At 46.1% G+C, this 17,661-nt stretch overlaps 2 protein-coding genes across 2 annotated transcripts; both read right to left on the bottom strand.

Moving 5' to 3' along the window:
• Nucleotides 1-765: 765 nt before the first annotated feature.
• On the bottom strand, nt 766-1,152 carry LOC307121572 (histone H2A; the record flags this gene model as incomplete). The annotated part of the gene is made up of 1 exon (XM_079809191.1): nt 766-1,152. The coding sequence occupies one exon, from the start codon at nt 1,150-1,152 to the stop codon at nt 766-768; it is 387 nt and encodes a 128-aa protein (XP_079665317.1).
• Nucleotides 1,153-2,382: 1,230 nt separating this feature from the next.
• Nucleotides 2,383-3,009, bottom strand: LOC307121565 (histone H1-like; the record flags this gene model as incomplete). The annotated part of the gene is made up of 1 exon (XM_079809181.1): nt 2,383-3,009. One exon carries the CDS (start codon nt 3,007-3,009, stop codon nt 2,383-2,385), a length of 627 nt encoding a protein of 208 aa, XP_079665307.1.
• Nucleotides 3,010-17,661: the final 14,652 nt, after the last annotated feature.

The following is a 17,661-nucleotide window of genomic DNA, read 5'->3' as shown; positions in this document are numbered from 1 at the left end:
GCTGGAGCTGGAAATGCTGCTTTATTGCACACGCCTGACTTTATAGCATTCGACCGCTGCGAGCTCACAGTGACGCAATGTGAGCAGAGGCTTGTGATTGGCTAATATGTGACGGCTGCGCGTGAGTGCTAGCCAATGACTGCGCGTTTCCTCTTTTCAAACACGCGGAGGGTTTCCCGCTCGAGCTGCTTCTGTTGACTACATTAAACAAAGAGTAAGTTACACCCTCCGGATCGTTGTATTTATTTGTTCTGAAATACTGACCTTAATTCCCAGTGGTTGTGCAGATCTTGGATTAGAACACAATCACATTACAGTCTAAATAAAAGCACCGCAGCCAGAAAAGACACACTAGGGTTTGCCATCCGCCCGTATGACAGTTTTTCTGTAGAGCAGCCGCTACTAAAGGGCAAAAGACCCTGAATAACATTCATCAATTTGTTATCCCGAAGCTAAAATATAGATTTTCAATACATAAAATATTCAATACATTATCAGAACTTAATAGACATAACTATTATTTTAATAGTTTGGGCAGTAAACACATTAGGGGATCATCATGTGCTTTCAGAAAAATGCACACCGTGTGACTCACTATTGTCGATTAAAACAAAGGATACATTTTACTGGTTTGATAGATCATTTCCACTCTCAGCCAAATTACTTTACAGGGTTAATAAAAAATAACAGAAAAGAGCTCTTAATCAGATAAAGTGGGTGGCTCTTAAAAGAGCCTTTGGGTTGCTTAAACAGTGTTTAATCAGTTTATTTGGATTTAGCGGCCTTCTCCGTCTTCTTGGGCAGCAGCACCGCCTGGATGTTGGGCAGCACGCCGCCCTGAGCGATGGTCACTCCGCCCAGAAGTTTGTTCAGCTCCTCGTCGTTGCGCACCGCCAGCTGCAGGTGACGGGGGATGATGCGGGTCTTCTTGTTGTCCCGAGCGGCGTTTCCAGCCAGCTCCAGGATCTCAGCGGTGAGATACTCGAGCACAGCGGCCAGATAAACCGGAGCACCGGCACCGACGCGCTGAGCGTAGTTTCCTTTGCGGAGAAGCCTGTGGACACGGCCGACGGGGAACTGCAGTCCCGCCCTAGAGGAGCGAGTCTTAGCCTTTGCTCGGGCTTTGCCGCCGGTTTTGCCTCTTCCACTCATTTTTTTTTTTTCAATCTCCTCAGTTGAAACTAAGAGATTAAAAGTATGTGTTTCCACACACTGTCTTTATACGAGCGTGCCAGTCGCTCATTGGTTTAGAGTCTGAAGAGATTTCAACCAATCACTGAACTTCCCTCCAAAGCGCAACATTTATAAATAAATGTATATAAGTGCATTACAGATGGTAAGGGAATTATATCCTTTAATATAAATTTATTATATTAATATAATATTAATAATATTATTAATTCTGAACTTCCCTCCAAAGCTCAACCCCCTTTTCTAGCGGGATTAATTTGCACAAGTATTTGAGGAATAAAATAGAAAAATAGATGAAACTACTAAAATATTTGATTATAAATAAATGTATATAAGTGCATTACAGATGGTAAGGGAATTATATCCTTTAATATTAATTTATCAACACGGCTTTTCTGTGTACAGTTAATATGTGTAAACACATTTGAACCAAAATGGTGAAATTTAAACAAGCTTTTCAAATAATTTACTTCACTCTCGATGTGTTACTGGGGTTCGACACGCACACTTTAACATGGGATATGGATATTAATCGCTGTTTCTAGTGCTACACTTTCACACACTGTATATTTTGGACATATTGATCTTCTGATACTGTAGTTTTATAGTCCTTTTGTAATATTGTAGTTTTATCACTGCCTTTATTGTGTGTGGTTGAGTCACAATCCTCCAGCAGTGTCTAGTGAATATATTCTGTCTGTACTGAGTTATAAAACATCCCATTTGGACTGTAATCATCAATGATGATTGAAATAATTTAAACAAGCTTTTGGAATAATGTACTTCATATCAGTGTTACTGGGGTTTGACGGGCACACTTTAACATGGAATATGATATCTATTATTATTATTATATATATTCTGATACTGTAGTTGTAAATTCTATTGTAATATCAGTTTTATCACTGCATGTATTATGTGTGGTGTTGTTTGTGTCAAGTGTGTCTGTTCTGTGTTGTTCTATAGATAAAATGTTTTAGTGATACAAGACATTTAATCTGGTCATTTATTTCAGTATTTTATAGTTAATATATGCACGAGTATAAGTGGCTGCAAGTCACATCTAGGCTGTTTATTTTCACAATTCACTGAAATCATTTAAATACACAAGATTTGCTCTTTTTCAGAGTTAGTGGGTGGCTCTTAAAAGAGCCGTTGAGGAACAAACTTTATTTGTTTGTACTTAAAGATTTACCTCTTTTTGGGAGCTGCCCTTTTAGGCTTGGCGGCTTTAGGCTTCGCCGTCTTGGGTTTCGCTGCCTTGGCTTTTTTGGGGCTCTTGGCGGCTTTCTTAGCGGCTGCTGGCTTCTTTGCCTTCTTGGGGCTCTTCGTCGCTTTCTTAGCGGCTGTGGCGGCGGGTTTCTTGGCCTTCTTGGGCGATTTCTTGGCGGCGGCTTTGGGCTTCTTTGGGCTCTTCGTCGCCTTCTTGGCGGCGGCGGGTTTCTTGGCCGCGGGCTTCTTCGCTTTAGGAGCCGCTTTCTTGGCCACGGGCTTCTTCTTGGTCTCGGCTTGCTGCTTGTTGAGCTTGAATGAGCCCGAGGCGCCGGTCCCTTTGACCTGCACCAGGGTGCCTTTAGTCACCAGGCTCTTGATGGCGATCTTGACGCGGGAGTTGTTCTTCTCCACGTCGTAGCCGCCGGCGGCGATCGCTTTCTTCAGGGCGGCGAGGGACACGCCGCTCCTCTCCTTGGATGCGGACACAGCTTTGACGATGAGCTCGCCGACGCCTGGACCCGCTTTCTTGGCTTTCGGCGCGGACTTCTTCTTGGGCGCTTTGGCCGGGGCGGCAGCAGCCGGGGCTGGGGCGGTTTCTGCCATCTCTCTCTGTTCGGATCTAAAGTCTGTAAAAGCGCTGTCTGGGTTCAGCAATGACTGGCGCTCGCGCGGCGCTGCGCTCTTCAATAACACATGAGAACCTTATGGACTCAACCTGCCCGCTCGGTGTCTGTGCGCGTCCACGAGCCCCTCACGCGTGTGTTTTCTTCTCTCACATTTGGGGCAAAACTGAAGCGGTGAAATAGTTTGTCACCGTCAAAACAAAGTGAACACCGAGCAGAGGCTCTGAGCTTTCATTAGAGACTAAAACACGCCAAGAGGAAATGTTTCTTTCGCCTCCATCAGATCAAACCCAAGGCGAGCATCAGCCACGGGGGAAAGCCGTGTGTGAATCTGATGGATAGTTTAAGTGTAAATGCGGATAAAAGCCCAAACGCGTCTCTGTGTGTTCAGCAGACAGTCTGAAAGAGACTTTAATGAAATCAGCCTCAGTGAGGGCGTGAGGAGGCTTTCATACAGCTGCTGTTTTGGGCGGCTTGAAGCACACGAACATCTGGAGGATCCGAGTCTCTCTGGGACTCTCATGTCTGGCCAGCAGATGATCTGTCCTTATAATAACAATAATCATAATAATAAATACACATGATCACTCAAGTGTTAATGTTTCAACTAAATCATCATATTTGTTTCTCCTCATCTCTCATTCATCTCAGTTTTCGGCATGTGAATGAGGATTGTGTTAAAGCTCATGTGAATGAGTTGTTCATGCACTTACAGCAAGAACTTATTTTTCTCACTCTTTCTTATTTCCCTCCTTGTGCTAACTTGTACTTTTCTGGACAATGTTTGAAACTTACTAGCATTTCTTATGTCATTGCATCCTGATCATTTGTACGTCTCTTTGGATAAAAGTGTCTTCTAAATGAAGAAATATAAATAATAAACATCGTCGTATCATTTGCAGTATATGTTTGATATTTTTGCTCAGATGTTGTGGTTTAGTCAGAATATAGTTCAGCTCTAACCCTGAACAAACACACAGATCAAGAGAATGAGTGTGTTCAGGGTTACACCGCTGGGATTGGCGGCTCATTCCTGGGATTTGGTGCCTTTTGCCTTCATAAAATGTAGAAAATCAAACTCATTTTTTTTTAAATAAACGTTGTATATGATAGGCTGATGTAAAACATTTGAAAAATTATTTTGGTCAAGCTCAGGTAAATACATTTTTAAACAGAATAAATGAAATGGAAGATCAACCGTGTTAGGGACAAAAACTACAGTTTCAAATACGTATGATTTGAATTCATCCTTTGTCCCTTTAAAAGCATATCAGTTAATACATTATCAGAAAATATGAATATTGTGTGTGAACTGCTCTGACTTTCTCACAACCGCATCGTTTTACAGTTTTCTTTTACAAATGCCTGAAAGGTGTTTTTGTTTTCTGCATTATTGATGCTCCAGTAAATTATCATTGTCACTGAATTATTAGTATGTTTTTGCTGAATGTATGAAATTATTGTAAAACAGTGTGGACAAAATAATAACAGGCTGGACAAGTGGTATAAAGAATGGATGGCTGGATGATTTCCTATCGCTCACACACAACAAATTTCCCCGTTAATTTACCTGTAGAATGCTGTAATTTTACAGTGGACCTGTTGTAATCTAAAACAACAGTTTAATACTGTAAAACGTATTACAGTACTATAGGCTGCACAGTATAATACTGTCAGGTGTTTCGCTCCCGTTATTCTGTTATTTTAGTGTTCCTACTGTAATCTCCATAAACGGTTTGTTTACTATAAAATGTATTAAAGTACTGTAAAATGTGAGAAATTTATGGTTTTAAATTTGCATTCTAAAACAAAAAACACTGCAAATTGCTGGCAAACAAATGCCTCAAACAAAAGATGACTCTAAAACGATACTCGGTTACTTAACGTAACCTCGGTTCTCTCTAGAAGAGGGAACGAGTATTGCGTAAGTTCCTTACGCTACGGGAAAGTATTCTTTCTTCGAGATTTCTGAAAAACCCAAAATTATCCTTAATTTTGTAACATTGTCAACGCAGTGCGGCAGCCTGGCAGACCATAGCAGGCTATTCCAGCGTGCTATTGGCTGCTCTGCTGGCAACTGCAGCAGCCTATCGGTGAGCCCGCGTGACGTGGCGACCAATGAGGGCGCTTCGCGCCCACCTGGCTTCATTTGCCTACAGGTGGGGCGTGGCCACGTGTATATAAGCAGGGCTCACGGGCTGCATATTCGGTTTTCGTAGTTCTGAAGCGTAAAAGCCCGCGGGGCGCACGGCAAGGAACGCAATACTCGTTCCCTCTTCTAGAGAGAACCGAGGTTACGTTAAGTAACCGAGTATCGTTCTCTTACGAGAGGTTCTCTCGTATTGCGTAAGTTCCTTACGCTACGGGAACATATTGTCAACGCCGTGCGCGCCTCGCATACAGCATATGTATCCCAGGGAACCGGGGAAAAAACACTGCTCGGGCAGGGTGGCCGGTAAAGGAAACGGGCCACCACATATACGGACACTTCATTTGAACTGACGGGTGGTTACAACAGGTGGTTACAACACCCTGTCCCATGAATGAGGGAACGGCACCTGCCGGTCTCCTTCAAATTCACCACACCTTGTCTCATGAATGAGGGAACGGCAACGCCGGTCGCCTTCAAATTCACAATATCTTGTTATATGAGTGAGGTAACGGCACCGCCGGTCACCTTCAAACTCACAACAGCTCGTCTCGTAAATGAGGGAACGGCACCGCCGGTCTCCTTCAAATTCACATGAGCCTAGTACCGAACTTACTACCAGTATGTGAGCTATGTCTGCGCAGAATCACTGGGCAGAACCAACAGCCCTATTGAACTGATAACACTTTCGCCTGTAAGGCAGGAACTTCCAGATTGTAAAATCTCACGAACGTAGACGGGGAGGCCCAGCCTGCCGCCATACAGATATCGTGGATGGAAATCCCTCTGGCCCAAGCCCACGAAGAGGCCATGCCTCTGGTGGAGTGTGCTCTGACACCTAGCGGGCACTGCAGATGTTTGGAAGCGTATGCAGTTGCAATCGCGTCCACTATCCACCTGGACAGGGTCTGTTTCGAGGAGGCGAGACCTTTAGCGCGCCCTCCAAACGAAACAAATAGCTGCTCAGAACGCCTGAAGGCGGCGGAGCGTGTGACATAAACCCTCAATGCCCTGACAGGGCAGAGGATATTGCCACCGTCCCCCTCGTCGGATGCTGGCAGAGCCGAGAGGGAGATAATCTGCGCCCTGAAGGGAGTGCCGATCGCTTTGGGGACATAACCATGCCTCGGTCTGAGAATGACCTTAGAGTCATTAGGACCGAACTCCATACACGTCGGGCTCACTGAGAGCGCGTGTAGATCCCCCACGCGTTTCACTGAAGCCAGAGCTATCAGGAACGCGGTTTTTAGCGAAAGGAACCTTGGTTCCACAGTGTCGAGCGGTTCAAAGGGATGAGCCTTCAGGGCCTCTAGGACCAAGGCCAGATCCCATATAGGAACCAAAGGGGGCCGCGGGGGATTCATCCGTCTGGCTCCTCTGAGGAAACGGATGATGAGCTCGTTCCTTCCTAGCGTGCTACCTAGCGTCGTCTGAGCGAACGCTGCTATAGCCGCCACATACACTTTGAGCGTGGAAGGGGACCTGCCCAGTTCCAAAAGCTCTTGGAGGAAGGAGAGCACCCGCTGGACCCCACATTGCTGTTGGTCCAATCCCTTGGAAACACACCACTCAGTGAACACCGACCACTTAGAACTATATAACCGCCTCGTCGAGGGGGCTCTAGAGTGTGAAATCGTGTTCATAACCCCTTCGGGCAGGTCAACGGGTATCCGTTGGTCACCCATACATGCAGAGACCATCGCTCTGGATGGGGATGCCAAACTGACCCTCCTGCTTGAGAGAGGAGGTCTGCTCTCAGCGGAACTGGCCAGGGGGGTGAGTGCGACAGCTTCACCAGCTCTGGGTACCAAATCTGGTTCTCCCAGCGCGGCGCTATAAGGAGCACCGGGCGGCGCGTCTCCCTGATTTTCGCTATGACCTGGAGCAATAGGGAAATCGGCGGGAAAGCATACAGCGGGAGGCTGGGCCAAGGTTGGGACAGCGCATCCTCGCTTTTGGACAGAAAACGTCGGGCAGCGGGCGTTCTCTTTTGTTGCAAAGAGGTCGAGCTCCGCTCTGCCGAATAGGCGCCATACCAGCTGGACTGTCTGGGGGTGCAGGGACCATTCTCCTGAGAGAATGAGGCCCCTGGACAGCTTGTCCGGGCCCACATTGAGGTGGCCCGGTACGTGCGCAGCTCTCAGTGAGCGCAGCGAGCTGTCTGCCCACACGAGCAGGCGTTCTGTCAGATTGCCCAGACACCTGGACCTGACACCGCCCTGCCGGTTCACGTAGGACACCACTGTGGTATTGTCCGACCGGACCAACACGTGGTGTCCTCGTATAAGCGGGAGAAACTGCTTGAGCGCGTTCTCTACCGCTATCATCTCCAAACAGTTTATGTGTAGGAGTTTTTCCTCGCTCGACCAGAGGCCCGAGGCTGATCTGCCCTCGAAAACGGCGCCCCAACCCGTGGTGGAGGCGTCCGTCGAGATGACCTTGCGGTGTGAGATGGCTCCCATCGTCACTCCCCTCTGGTACCAGTCAGCTACTAACCAGGGCTCTAGGCTGAAACACAGCTCTGAGTCACTCTGATCCTGAAGCCTCCGGACGCCCAGGCTCTGTGAGGCACTCGGGCGTTTAACCAGCATTGCAGCGGGCGCATGCGCATTAAGCCCAGCTGGAGCACAGCTGCAGCTGAGGCCATACGTCCCAGCATCCTCTGAAAGAGCTTGAGAGGTGCGATTTTGCCCGGCCGGAAGTACTCAGCCATGCGCTGAACTTGGCGCGCGCGCGTTGGGGTGACAGGCGGGCTGACATTGCCACAGTGTCCAGATTCAAACCCAGAAATGAGGTTGATTGCGTGGGCACTAATGAGCTCTTGGTCCAATTGACCGTGAGCCCCAGGCTGTCCGGATGGCTGAGCAGCATTGCCCTGTGGGCGAGGAGCTCGGCCTCTGACTGCGCCAGGATGAGCCAATCGTCCAGATAGTTCAACACTCGCATCCCTCGACTTCTCAGAGGAGCGAGGGCCGCGTCCATGCACTTCGTAAATGTACGGGGTGCTAGTGACAGGCCGAACGGAAGGACGGTGTATTGATAAGCCTGGCCGTCGAAGGCGAATCGTAAGAATGGCCTGTGACGTGGCGTTATCTTGATTTGAAAATATGCATCTTTCAAATCTAGGGAGATTAGCCAGTCTCTCGGGCGAGCATGCGCGAGGATCTGCTTGGTCGTGAGCATCTTGAACGATCTTCTCATAAGAGCTTTGTTCAGACGCCTCAGATCCAGAATCGGTCTGAGCGACCCATCCCTTTTTGGCACGAGAAAAAACCGGCTGTAAAAGCCTGACTCGCTCATAGAATGGGGAACCGGTTCTATAGCCCCTTTGCACAGCAGCGTGGCTATTTCTGCTCGAAGTAGATGTGCTACTTCCTCGCTCACTCTCGTCTCTGTACGCGCACAGAAGCGCGGAGGGTGGCGAGCGAACTGCAGAGTGTAGCCGTGCTTCACTGTTTTCAGCACCCATTCTGATACACCTGGAATGGCTTCCCACGCTCTCGCGTGTGCCACACGGGATAGAACGGCCTCCGGGCTCAAAACGCCGCGCTTCGCGGGTTTGACGGCCTGTATAGGAGGGGCGGGCGCAGTGCGCGCGCTCTCTGTGCTGTGGGCCAGCCGATCGCTCTCGATGGCTGGCCGCCTTACACACTGTATCTCTGCCGCTTCGAGCGGGGAGTGGCTTGTGCCTACACTCGTCGTTCCGGCCACCTTGGGCGGATAACAAATGGTGTGTGGCGCGGCGCATGGCGCCGGGGGCAGAATGTTCGCGAAAATGTGTGAGCGCGTTTGAGCGGGCACAACTCTTACGCGTGGAACATGACCGGTTAAGAGTGGCTGTGTGACAGCGCGTGTGGTGATTAGGCGTGGGCGCAAATAAGCGGACACGTGACCTAACTCTAGCACTCGAGCGGCCGGTGGCCGCTTTATGTGAGTGAGAGACACGGGATTTGTGGTGCTTGGGTGCAGGGGTGAACACAAAAGTGGGCACGTTTACTGCATTTGAAAACACATACGGCGTGAGCCGTGCAACCAGAAATAAAAGCAACTTCGTGATTTCTCTGGTTCGTCGTAAAACGGCGGTTGTAGACAGGCGAGAGGGCAGTTTTGCCGGCTCGTTGGCTGCGTGAGAGCCATCTGCAGCAGCCACAGGAGTGGGGGCTGACAGGAAGAAGAGTTTTGACGGTGGTCCGGCCACGGCGGGACTTAACCGTCACTTCCCCCTTCTGCTAGGAGGACTTTGGAGGGGCTTCAGTTGGAAACAGGCGAGAGGGCGAGTCCGCCGGCTCGTAGGCTGCGTGGAAAACATCTGCAGTAGCCACAGGAGTGGGGACTGACAGGAAAACAGAGTTTTAACGGTGGTCCGGCCGCAGCGGGACTTAACCGTCTATTCTCTCCTTATGTATAGACGCCCAAAAATACTCGAGCGCCACGTGGTGCAAGTTAGCTTTCTGTATGTAAGAAAAGCTGGCCGCGAGCCCGGGGAAGCGGACAGTAAACATTTTTATCTGCCGCGAGAGCTGGGCTCGAACTCGGGTCTCCGGCGTTTCAGCCGCTGATTTTGCCACTGTGCTACCGGGAGGGACACAATAGCGTTCAGTTAGCGCGAGCATACGGCAGTACGTCCTCGTGCTTGTTGGCAGTCGTGCGTGCATAAAAGACAGGCTCGTTACTGCAATAGTAATATTTCCAGCCGCCTGAACTGGAGAGGGGGCTGAGAAATGCTAGAGAAAGGCTGTGAGAGGCCACAGCGGGACGAAAACACCCTCTGTTAATTTTCCGGTGAGTGCGGCGCGCACGCGCGCGCTGAACATGCTCGTGACCGTGCGCACTCTCATTCCTTGTGAACGGCGCAATCTGCGCGGTCCAACAGGGGGGAGTGGGGGTTCATTGGAGAGCATATGTCAGCGTCATGTCTCATGACGGCGTTTGTTCGCTGGCGTGCGTGTCTTAACAGGCTCGTGTACAGCAAAATGAACAATTCCAGTCGCCTGAACTCATGAGGGGACTGAGAAATGTGCGCGAGGGTGGAACAGCTCTCTTGTAACGTAAAGAGAGCTGCAGGACCGTCCGTTTCTGCCATCCCTTGTATGTAAGCGGCGCATTAGCGCGGCATGAACAGAGGGGGGAGGAGGCTCGCTCCGAGACCGTTCATTTCTACCATCCCTTGCAAGCGGCGCGGTGGCGCGGCTTGAACAGAGGGGGAAGAGGCTCGCTCCGAGACCGTTCATTTCTACCATCCCTTGCAAGCGGCGCGGTGGCGCGGCTTGAACAGAGGGGGAGGAGGCTCGCTCCGAGACCGTTCATTTCTACCATCCCTCGCAAGCGGCGCGGTGGCGCGGCTTGAACAGAGGGGGAGGAGGCTCGCTCCGAGACCGTTCATTCCTACCATCCCTTGTAAGCGGCGCGGCTTGAACAGAGGGGGAGGAGGCTCGCTCCGAGACCGTTCATTTCAACCATCCCTTATAAGCGGCGCGGTGGCGCGGCTTGAACAGAGGGGGGGAACAGCGGAGTGATGTCATCATAAAACTGCTCGAGTCGAGCCCGCAGGGTCGACATAGAGAGTTCCTCGCACTCTGGGCAATCGCCCGCGAGGAGTGCGGCGGCGGCGTGGTCACGGCCCAGACAGAGAGCGCAGACACATGGCGATCTCTGGTGCTGAGCTGCACGTGGCACGAGCCGCAGGTGGAACGAGGCGTTTTGATAAAAACGCTCGTGCTCTTTTATGAAACGTGTGACGCAACGGCGAGAACACGTGCAATGAAAGGATATAATGCTGCCGGATAGCAGAGCAGGCACGGATGGCTGAAGGTGGCGCGATGCTGCCGGCTTCTTCAGGCGCTGTCCTCTGCTTGCTCGTCTGCACGATCACGGCGGCGGGTTCCAGATCCAGCGATGCGAAGGGCTTCGCTGAAGAAAAGAAAATCGAATATGCAGCCCGTGAGCCCTGCTTATATACACGTGGCCACGCCCCACCTGTAGGCAAATGAAGCCAGGTGGGCGCGAAGCGCCCTCATTGGTCGCCACGTCACGCGGGCTCACCGATAGGCTGCTGCAGTTGCCAGCAGAGCAGCCAATAGCACGCTGGAATAGCCTGCTATGGTCTGCCAGGCTGCCGCACTGCGTTGACAATGTTACAAAATTAAGGATAATTTGGGGTTTTTCAGAAATCTCGAAGAAAGAATACTTTCCCGTAGCGTAAGGAACTTACGCAATACGAGAGAACCTCTCGTAAGAGAACATGCTTTTATTAAAGCTAATAACATCAAATCCATTCATTGAATGACATTATTTTTGCTTCACCAGTGAGACTGGCCTGAACAGATCATAATGCTGTGACTTTATGTAAACATCTGGTTTGCAGAACTCAATGCTGATTAAACCTGATTAAATAAAGCCCCACTCCATGAGTTTTTTTTAAGAGGGTGGCCACATGAAGATTGACAGTTGTCGCCTTTTTCTGCACAAGCCTCCCTTTCGGGGTTCACACCAATAGAACGTCTACAATGTAATTACACAGAAATATAATATATTAGGTGAGGTATAAAGATGAATTGCACTTTAGACATTTAAAACACATTGCATTCAAATTTGCCATTATGGCAGTAAGTTTGCTCTGAGGCATTATGAGACCTGAGTATCATAGACAACATTATATAACTTTGTCAGCAGTGTTAAAGGGATAGTTCACCCAAAAATGAAAATGTTGTCATCATTTACTCATCCTCATGTTGTTCCAAACCTGTATGAGTTTCATTTTTCTGTTTAATACAAAATAAGATATTTTAAAGAATGGTGGTAACCAGACAGTTGACGGACCGCACTGACTATCATAGGAGAAAAAATCACAATGGAAGTCAATGGCTGCTGTCAACTGTCTGGTAACCAACATTCTTTAAAATATCCTCTTTGAATACAGAAAGAGAGCAATTAAATAGTCTTGAAGCAGCAGGTGAAGCGGCAGGTCAGATACCTGTCTCTTCTTTTATACACATATCCTTTTCAATGATTCTTTTATTATATCCATAACCTGAATAATCAAGGATAATCAAAATAAATATCTCTTTCTCTGCTTTCATATGTAATCTAGAGATTATTGTAATTCTGTGTGATTTCATACCTTTATATATTTAGGTTGAGGATGATTTTGTAGTATTAAAACTAGTCTCCCCAGCTGCTCTGGGTTGACCTCCATGCATGGCTCCCTCTCTTGATAGTTATGACGGAGTCGTTGTTTGGGTATTGAGTGTTCTCTTGATAAGCGGTCATAATCCCCTGACATTAACTAGAGTGTGATGCCCTAGTGCTTGTATGTGTGTGCATCTTTACAAGTTCTGTGCAGGTTTGTTGGAGCTCTCTGATAGGGGTCTGACCCCCCTCACGACAGGCAGGCGCCCTTTACGATGTCCGAGGCCAATCTTACCCTTGTGGGATTGATGTTGTGACGAGCATCCCGACTAAACTACGCCATTCCGGCATATCTATACATGTGTGACAAATGTTTAGACTTTTAGGTCTCCGTAGCGAATTAAGGCTTAGGCCATCTGTTATTGTTGATGTAATCAATGTCCTTGTAACCAGTATAACTGGTGGGGAAAAATTAGAAAAGAGTTAGAGTCTGGCCTGCGATTCCACTAGAGACTCTGACGCTGGCTTCTGCTGATGAAACTGCAAACTATTCTTCAGTAAATTTCTTTAATTAATCGAACTCTTGACTCCTGGTCTTCATTCAACATATCTGGTCTCTGGGTCTAAAACTGTGTCCCCAACAGTCTGTTCTATACTGTTTTATTGTTTTATACCCCATGCCTGGCTTATGTGACACTTACCCAGCAGTATCAGTTGTGGACTTGCAGGGTGTACTCAACATCTAGCCTAGAAATCTAGACGCACCCTAGCGGCAGAACTTTTATTTTGCCGCGAGTGTAGTCTAGCAACTCTCGGTAGACCTCAGAGCTGGAAAAACCAAACTCTGGTCAGGCCAATCACAGCGTGTGTAGAGCCGATGGGCGGGCTTAACATACTGACGGAGCGGAGTTGCGGAGGTTCTGCGTGCTACAGGTCTTTCAAATCGGTTTTGGCCGCTACTCTGGAAGACTTGGAGTTAAGCTTTTCTTTGAGGAAAGAACAAAGAACGGCACTGAAGTCATTCGTAAGAAAGGAAGATGTGTTCGAAGTTTAATCTATCAACTAACGTTAGCTCCGCGTCGGTTGGTTGTGGCGGTCTTTGCGCTATCAATGCCACATAGAATTAAGGCAGCTCTGAAGGCAAAATAGGGTCAAACACAGTATTAGTATGGTGTTCCTAAGAATCCTTTAGGTGAGTGTATGTGTGACACTTGATGGCTGAAAACGTAGAAAAAGTTAGTGTGCAGTCATGGAAATCACACTTAGCATTTGGCAAAACACTTTGTAACTAGCATAGGCTGCATTGCTGCAGGTCTTGGCACATATGTTGCAGGTTATCATTTTTATACTACAATCCACAGACCACCACATCAAAATAATCTTACCATTTTAACAGACAATTATTTTAAGCTAAAATCTCTCAAGGAATGGTATTGTGTAAAACAGAGAAGAAACTGCCAGAAGTAACTGTTAGCCTCATTGCTTTAGTGCACATTTTAAAATAAAGACGTCGATTTGATAATAAATCAAGTCAATATCACAAAATTACACTTTTTTCAGTTTGCATTTACCTTGATAAATTGGCGAAGCCACATGCAGATGAAGCGCCATCCACTGGTCTGTGCTGGCAGGGTCACAGTCGGAGGGAAAATAGCCTTCCTTCATTTAATCGTCGTCTTATTCTTCTTTCTCACAATAAAATATTCAAGTAATATAATGTTAAAAGTTAAATGTAATGCAAATCCTTTTTGGTTGCACGCCTGTTGATGGGATTTGATGCTTTGTGATTTTCCTATGGGTTGTGAGCAGGCTCAAGCACGTGACTATAATAAAAAAAATACTGTATTATCCGGTAGCTTACCGTTATTAATTTGCTCGTCAAATTCTGCCTCATTTACAGTATTCAGCTGTATTTTTGAAGAACAGTAAATTACTGTACAAAATGTCCCGTATTTTTACAGCGATTTTTTTACAGTGATTTTTTACAGTGATGGGTTTAGATGTAAAACATTGCAGAGAGCTAATTCTTCAAGCTAATTCTTCAACTTTAAACATTACTTTAACAATCACATCTACTCTCAATGTCCACTCTTCTGATATATCAGGTGACACTAGAGTGGGTTTTCCCTCTAAAGAAGTGGATGAGGGCTTTATTATATGATGCCATTTCATTTTTCCAACTTTCGTTCAAAGGGAAAGTCAAAAACAACAAGGCCTAAGGATAAAAACCTTGATTAGGATTGATAAAATACATTTCATAATTGAAAAGTGAATATATACATTTGAGAGAGTCTTTACTGATACCCAACAAAAATGAAAAACAAAATCACTTACAGTAATTGTTGTACACAGATCAGGCATAACATTATGACAGGTGATAACACTGATGATCTCTTCATCTCCTGTTAGTGGGTGGGATATATTAGGCAGCAAGTGAACCTTTTGTCCACAGAGTTGATGTGTTAGAAGCAGGAAAAATGGGCAAGCGTAAGGATTTGAGCGAGTTTGACAAGGGCCAGATTGTGACGACTAGAATGGTTTTCAAACTTTTTTAAGAGCGACCTTTTTTTTTTTTTCACGAGTCGCGACCATATAGGCCTAGAACAGAACAGATCAAGAAATAAAAATATATGTAGGCTATAACTATAAAGCCGAAACAAAATAATATAATGAGAAACTCAAAGTAACCAGCGTTGGGCTCACGTAGCCTCTCTCAATGGAATCCAAAAGTTTCCATATTTGCAATGTATTTGTATGCTAAACCATTATTTATTATAGCCTTTGTACTTCACTCTCGTCCCAATACTGATGGAAAAATCTTCCTCTTCACATGAGCACAAATGTGCTTGGAAACTCCACAGCGGCGGAGCTCACACTGAATGGCACGAATTGTAGGCTACTACTGACTGAGCTGTGTAACTTTTCATATGTTAGGTTGATTATTTTACGCTGATAATGAACAGGCTGCGATATCAAGTGTGCAATGCTGCAATATGTTGTGTGTGCGCGTATGGCGCCCGCACGATCGAACAGAGGAAACATAAAATACTTCGCCATTTTGGTCATACAGATAATAGGCAAGGCAAGGCAAGGCAAGTTTATTTGTATAGCACATTTCATACACAGTGGCAATTCAAAGTGCTTTACACAGAAATGAAGTTAAAATAGTATAATAGTTATAATAGGAATTAAAAGGAAATTAAAAGGAAATAAAAATAAAGATGAAATCCCCTATCTGGGGTGGAAGAAAATGGAGAGTCAGGTTTACTTTAAAAATATTTGTCAGGTAACTGTGCGTTAAGACAGTACCCTTACAGATCGCTCCCCCGTCTCTCAACCTCTTCCACCCAGACAGCCTTAACAAAATAAAAAATAATTAAAAATAAAAGTATAATTAAAAACTAAAAATAAAACAGGGTTAAAATGAAACATAATTAAAGTGCAAGCAGTTCGGACAAAGCACAGAGCTCATTGAGTAAATGCATAAGATAAGGTGCAATCAGTCAGACGTACGGTGGCATAGCTCATTCAGTAAATGCACAGCTGAACAGATGTGTTTTGAGTCTGGATTTGAAAGTGGCTACTGTTGGAGCACATCTGATCTGTTCAGGAAGCTGGTTCCAGCTACGGCTGGCATAATAGCTAAAAGCAGACTCTCCTTGCTTTGAGTGAACCCTTGGTATTTCTAATTGACTTGATCCTGATGATCTGAGTGATCTGTTGGGTTTGTATTTAATCAGCATATCTGCAATGTATTGAGGTCCTAGGTCATTTAGTGATTTATATACAAGTAATAGTACTTTAAAATCGATCCTAAATGTAACTGGAAGCCAGTGTAAAGACCTGAGGACTGGTGTGATGTGGTCATATTTTCTGGTTCGGCTCAGGATCCTGGCAGCAGCGTTCTGTATGAGCTGCAGCTGTCTAATGGTCTTTTTGGGAAGGCCAGTGAGAAGACCATTACAATAATCCACCCTGCTGGTGATAAAAGCATGAACGAGTTTCTCTAATTCTTGCCTGGAAATAAAGCTTCTAATTCTTGCAATATTTTTCAGATGATAGTAAGCTGATTTAGTTATTGCTTTGACATGACTACTGAAACTCAGGTCTGACTCCAAAATCACACCAAGATTCCTGACTTGATTTTTTTATTTTAGACCTTTAGCCTCAAGATATGCGTTCACCTTGAGAATTTCATCTTTGTTTCCTAATGTAGTGATTTCAGTTTTGTCTTTGTTTAACTGAAGAAAGTTTTGGCACATCCAACTGTTAACTTCATCAATGCATTTACATAGAGAGTCAATGGGGCTGTAGTCATTAGGTGATAGGGCTAAGTAGATCTGGGTGTCGTCAGCATAGCTGTGGTCAGCCATTTTGTTATTTTTCATTATTTGGCTGAGTGGCAGCATGTACAGGTTGAATAGGAGTGGTGCAAGAATTGACCCTTGTGGGACTCCGCATGTCATGGATGTCCACTCAGACTTATGGTCACCTATACTCACATAATAACCTCTCCCTTCTAAGTATGACCTGAACCATTTGAGGACCATTCCAGAAAGCCCAACCCAATTTTCTAGCCTGTCAAGAAGTATGTTGTGGTCAACAGTGTCGAATGCAGCACTGAGGTCCAGTAGTACCAGAATCGATGTTTTGCCTGTATCTGTATTTAGGCGAATATCATTTATAATCTTTATGAGCGCTGTCTCTGTGCTGTGATGCGGTCGGAAACCAGATTGAAAATTGTCAAAGTATCCGTTTGAGCTTAAGAATTTGTTCAGCTGACTGAAAACAACTTTTTCAATGATCTTGCCTATGAAGGGGAGATTTGAGATTGGTCTGTAGTTGCTCAATATGGAGTTATCCAGATTTCTCTTTTTCAGGAGAGGCTTTACTACTGCAGTTTTAAGGGAGTTTGGAAAAGTCCTAGAAAGAAGTGAGGAGTTTACCACTTCTAGGAGATCTGCTTCTAAACAGTTAAACACACTTTTGAAAAAAGAAGTGGGGAGTGTGTCAAGGGCGCAAGTTGATGTTATAAGGTGCTGTACCGTTTCTTCTAAAATTTTACCATCAATTGCTTCAAAATCAGTCATAATAATTTTCTGAGGTTGTGGTCTGATCTGATTCACCTCAGAGCAACTCAAGGATGTGCTGATCGCATTTCTGATATTAATGATTTTCTCGGAGAAGAAGGAAGCAAACTCACTACATTTGCTGTCTGAGAGCATTTCACTGGGAATGTGACTCGGGGGGGGGTTGTTAGTCTCTCTACAGTAGCAAAAAGAGTGCGTGTGTTGTTTATGTTTCTATTTATAATATTTGAAAAGAAGGTCTGTCTAGCTTTGCCTAGTTCCACAT

This window comes from Gobio gobio, assembly GCF_949357685.1.
Source record: "Gobio gobio genome assembly, chromosome: 25".
Lineage (NCBI taxonomy): Eukaryota > Metazoa > Chordata > Actinopteri > Cypriniformes > Gobionidae > Gobio > Gobio gobio.
This window is presented reverse-complemented; position numbering and strand designations above follow the sequence as displayed.